Source organism: Lathyrus oleraceus, chromosome 3 (genome assembly GCF_024323335.1).
Source record: "Lathyrus oleraceus cultivar Zhongwan6 chromosome 3, CAAS_Psat_ZW6_1.0, whole genome shotgun sequence".
Taxonomy (NCBI): domain Eukaryota; kingdom Viridiplantae; phylum Streptophyta; class Magnoliopsida; order Fabales; family Fabaceae; genus Lathyrus; species Lathyrus oleraceus.
In genome coordinates this window covers 30,369,188-30,374,135 of record NC_066581.1, presented here as the reverse complement: position 1 = coordinate 30,374,135, position 4,948 = coordinate 30,369,188, and the positions used below count along the sequence as shown (strand labels likewise).

General features: G+C 42.5%; 1 protein-coding gene across 1 annotated transcript; it reads right to left on the bottom strand.

Annotated features, from left to right (window-relative positions):
• Positions 1–4,035: 4,035 nt before the first annotated feature.
• LOC127129492 (uncharacterized) lies at positions 4,036–4,695 on the bottom strand. The gene has a single exon (XM_051058664.1). It carries the CDS (start codon positions 4,693–4,695, stop codon positions 4,036–4,038), a length of 660 nt encoding a protein of 219 aa, XP_050914621.1.
• Positions 4,696–4,948: the final 253 nt, after the last annotated feature.

The following is a 4,948-nucleotide window of genomic DNA, read 5'->3' as shown; positions in this document are numbered from 1 at the left end:
CCCCAGTTCCGCAACCGACAGCTCATGATCTTCATCAAACATGCGGAAAATAATTTGCCCATAAAACTCCGACCCTGTCCACCTTCTCCGCATCTTGAACTCAACCGTACTCAAAAATTCAAGGGTTATCCGAGCGAAGGTCGGTGCCTCAAATTGCATGTATTCCAACATACCAATGGTGTGGAACATGCGGTGCACTTCCTCTTTCAAACCTAACTCATCCAGGGTGGCATCACACATATATCTAGTCGGAATAAGCTTACGTTTGGCTAGAATGGCATACCTTTCTTGATGCTCCTGTTGGTCAAACAAAATGCCATGATTGTTTGTAGAGCGTCTAACTCGTTGCTTTGGTCGAGAGGACGTGGCTACCTCCTTTTCCTTGCTTGCACGCTTTGGAGGCATAATGTACCTGACAAAAATTTCTCAATAATTCAACGAAAAGGTTAGTGAAATCTGCAACCGTCACTGTGTAGAGGACGGCGAGGGGAATACTTTTTGTGAAGGTGAGTTGATGTGAAAGTGAGTGGAGCAAGGAGAAATTTGAAGCTTAGTATGATGGAACCTAGGTTAACAATGGAGGAAGAGGTAGAAAGAGGTTTCCAAAATCAGAAAAAGAAGGAATGAGTGGTGTGGAAGAGATATAAAAGCAAGTGGGGCCCACTATTGAAAATACCCAAAACCAAATTTTTTGAAATTTTTACCCGTTACCAACAACACGGCCGTGTCTATCCACACGGGCACCCGTGTGAATTTTCTGTTTTAATTCACACGGCCGTGTGTCAGCACACGGGTGTCCGTGTTAACTTACTGTTTTAAACAACACGGCCGTGTTAATCCACACGGGCACCCGTGTGAATTTTCTGTTTTAATTCACACGGCCGTGTGTCAGCACACGGGTGGCCGTGTTGATGCCCCTGTTTTTCACATTTTCTGAATTCGGAAATGCTTCTTTGGTCTGGCATCCTGTCACTACGACGCGAGTATGACTATGGTTCTTTCTCCTTACCTGCAACACATGTCACACCCCTACAAAAAAAAGAAACGACAAAAACAAAATAAGTTAGCAATCGAACACGTGGGTTGCCTCCCACGAAGCGCTTCGTTTAACGTCGCATGGCTCGACGGTTGCCCACCTCATTAGGTGAGGCGCATCTGGTCAATCAAACCCGGTTGTTGGCCTCTGTAATATGGCTTCAGCCTCTGGCCATTTACCTTGAAGATATCTCCATTGTCTTGGTTCCTAATCTCTATTGCCCCGTGTGGAAAAACCTTATGCACGAGAAATGGTCCGGACCATCTGGACTTTAATTTCCCAGGAAACAACTTGAGCCGCGAATTGAACAACAACACCAATTGTCCTTCCCAGAAATCTTTCCTGATGATTCTCTGATCATGCCACTTCCGAGTTTGCTCCTTATACATCTTTGCATTCTCATATGCCTGATTACGAAATTCTTCTAACTCATGAAGTTGAAGAATTCGGGATTCACCGGCTTTTGCAAGATCACAATTTAAGAATTTGGATGACCAAAAGGCTTTGTGCTCCAATTCCAAAGGAAGATGACAAGCCTTACCATAAATCAGCTGGTACGGAATTGGTGTTTTGAAAGCAGTTCGGTACGCCCATAGCGCGTCATCCAGTTTGATTGCCCAATCTTTCCGTGAAGCACTAACTGTTTTTTCCAAAATCTTTTTAATTTGCCTATTCGACACTTCAACTTGCCCACTCGTTTGGGGATGATACGGTGTGGCAATTTTGTGCTTCACATTATATTTCTTTAATAAGTTCTCCATGAACTTATTCAAGAAATGTGTTCCTTCATCACTGATAAGTGCTCGAGGCACACCAAACCTGGAGAAGATATTTTGTTTAAGGAAGCTTACCACTGCTCTAGCGTCATTAGAGGGGAGAGCTACGGCTTCCACCCATTTGGAGACGTAGTCCACAGCCACCAGAATATAATTCTTCCCAAATGAGGGTGGAAATGGTCCCATAAAGTCTATTCCCCAGACATCAAATAATTCCACCTCAAGCATGCCTTTTTGAGGCATCTGATTCTTTCTAGAGATATTTCCTGTCCCTTGACATCTGTCACATTCATTCACCACTACTTGAGCATCCTTAAACAACGTGGGCCAGTACAACCCGGATTGGAGGACTTTTGCGGCTGTCCTGTCTCCACTAAAGTGTCCCCCATAATCTGAGTCATGACAAGCCTTTAAGACTTCATTTTGTTCTTCCTCAGGGACACATCGACGAATTAGTCCGTCTACCCCTTTCTTATACAAGAATGGTTCGTCCCACAAATAAAACCTGCAATCATGAAGAAACTTTTTCTTTTTCTTATAATCAAAGTCGTCAGGAATTATACCACCTACCAGGTAGTTTGCATAGTCCGCAAACCAAGGAACACCCACCACCGCGAGGATTCTTTCATCTATAAACTCATCCTTTATGGGATAGTCCTCTTCCGTCTCTTCAATCGGAGACATTCGAGACAGATGGTCAGCAACGGTGTTTTCACACCCCTTTTTATCTCGAATTTCCAAGTCAAATTCTTGCAACAGCAAGATCCATCTGAGCAGTCTTGGCTTCGAGTCCTGTTTAGAAAAGAGATATTTCAACGCAGCATGGTCAGTATAAACAATTACCTTCGTTCCCAACAAGTATTGTCGAAATTTGTCAAAGGCATAAACCACCGCCAGTAACTCCTTCTCTGTGGTTGCATAATTCATCTAGGCTGGATTCAACACATGGCTAGCATAGTAGATGACGTGGAGGCGTTTGTCTTTTCTTTGCCCCAAGACTGCCCCTACTGCAATATCGCTCGCATTGCACATTATCTCAAAGGGTAGAGACCAATCAGGCGAGATCACTATAGGAGCAGACACCAACTTATTTTTCAGAGTCTCGAAGGCTTCGTTACACTTCTTGTCAAACAGAAACGGAGTATCCTTCACAAGCAGGCTAGTCAACGGTTTTGCGATCTTGGAGAAATCTTTGATGAACCGCCGATAGAATCCTGCATATCCCAAGAAACTCCGTATACCTTTCTCGTTCACAGGATGAGGGAGATTGGCGATCACTTCAACTTTTGCCTTGTCAACTTCTATCCCTTGATGGGAAATTTTATGACCTAGTACGATCCCTTCTCTCACCATGAAGTGACACTTTTCCCAATTCAGAATTAGATTTGTTTGTTGACACCTTTCCAGCACAAGTGATAGATTATACAAACAATTTTCGAAGGAAGATCCAAAAACCGAAAAATCATCCATAAATACTTCCATGTGCTTTTCAAGCATATCGGAAAATATGGATGTCATGCACCTCTGAAATGTTGCAGGTGCGTTGCATAACCCAAATGGCATTCTTCTATAAGCAAAGATTCCGTATGGGCATGTGAATGCTGTTTTTTCTTGATCCTCCGGTGCCACTGCAATTTGGTTGTACCCTGAGTACCCATCCAGAAAACAGTAGAAATCATGACCTGCCAATCGTTCCAACATTTGATCGATAAAAGGTATAGGAAAGTGGTCCTTCCTTGTAGCAGTGTTTAGTCTTCTATAGTCTATGCAAACTCTCCATCCTGTAACAGTACGGGTGGGGATCAACTCATTTTTTTCATTTTTGATCACAGTTGTCCGTCCCTTCTTTGGTACCACGTGAACTGGGCTCACCCATGAACTGTCAGATATTGGGTAAATTAACCCCGCATCTAAAAGTTTCACGACCTCTTTGCGAACAACTTCTTTCATAGCTGGATTCAGCCTTCTCTGAGGTTGGACGACCGGTTTCTGATCATCCTCCATTAAAATCTTGTGCATACACATTGCCGGGCTGATTCCTTTCAAATCGTCCATTGCCCACCCAATAGCACCTTTGTATTTTTTTAAGACTTTGATTAGCTCTCCTTCTTGTGTTTCTCTCAAACCTGAATTAATGATTGCTGGACATTTCTCCTCATTGTCAAGAAAAACATATTTGAGATGTTCCGGTAATTGTTTCAACTCTATCCCCTTTTTTATATCCTATTTCGATTCTGAAGATGTTTTAGGTCGAAGCTCCTCACAACGTTGCGGTCGGGAACGAGCCCAAGGCGGTTGTTCCTTTAACATTGCTACCACTTCGAATTCTTCCTCATCAATTCCTTCAGTATCCTCCACAATAGATAAACTCAAAACTCTCTCCAACGGAAGCCTGGGTGTTGTAATCTGCATTGACTGAGCAAAAACTGTATCTAACACTTCAATACTTTTACTCGCCCCTTCGTCTTCTTTGAATTTCATAGTATCTCTCACATCAATTTTGAGTTTTTCATCATAAACTTTGAGGGTCATGGTACCTTCTTCAATGTCTATCATGCATCTTCCAGTTTCTAGGAAAGGTCTTCCTAGTATGAGAGGAATCTCCTCATCTTCCGGCATCTCAAGTATCACAAAATCAACCAGAAATACAAATTTATCAATCTTTACCAGGACATCTGTTGCTATACCATATGGTCTCTTCATAGAATGATCCGCAAACTGCAATGTCATGCGAGTATCCTGCACCTCCCCTAACCCAAGTTTTTTGTAAATTGAGAGGGGCATTAGACTCACACTTGCTCCCAAATCTATCAGTGCTTTCTTGAAGGATCTATCTCCAATGCTACAAGGAATAGTGACTGCACCTCTATCTTTTTTCTTCATCGGAATTTTTAGGCCCTGCAAAATAGCACTACAAGTTTCAGTTAGCATGACTGGTTCGCTGTTGATCGATCTTTTCTTTGATATGATGTCTTTCATGAATTTAGCGTAGATCGGCATCTGTTCCAGAGCTTCGGCAAAAGGTATGTTGATCTCGAGCTTCTTGAATAATTCTAAGAATTTCTCAAAAAAAAATTCATGGAGATCTTTCTTCTTTAATCTTGTTGGAAAAGGGAGAATGATCTTTGGTTTTTGT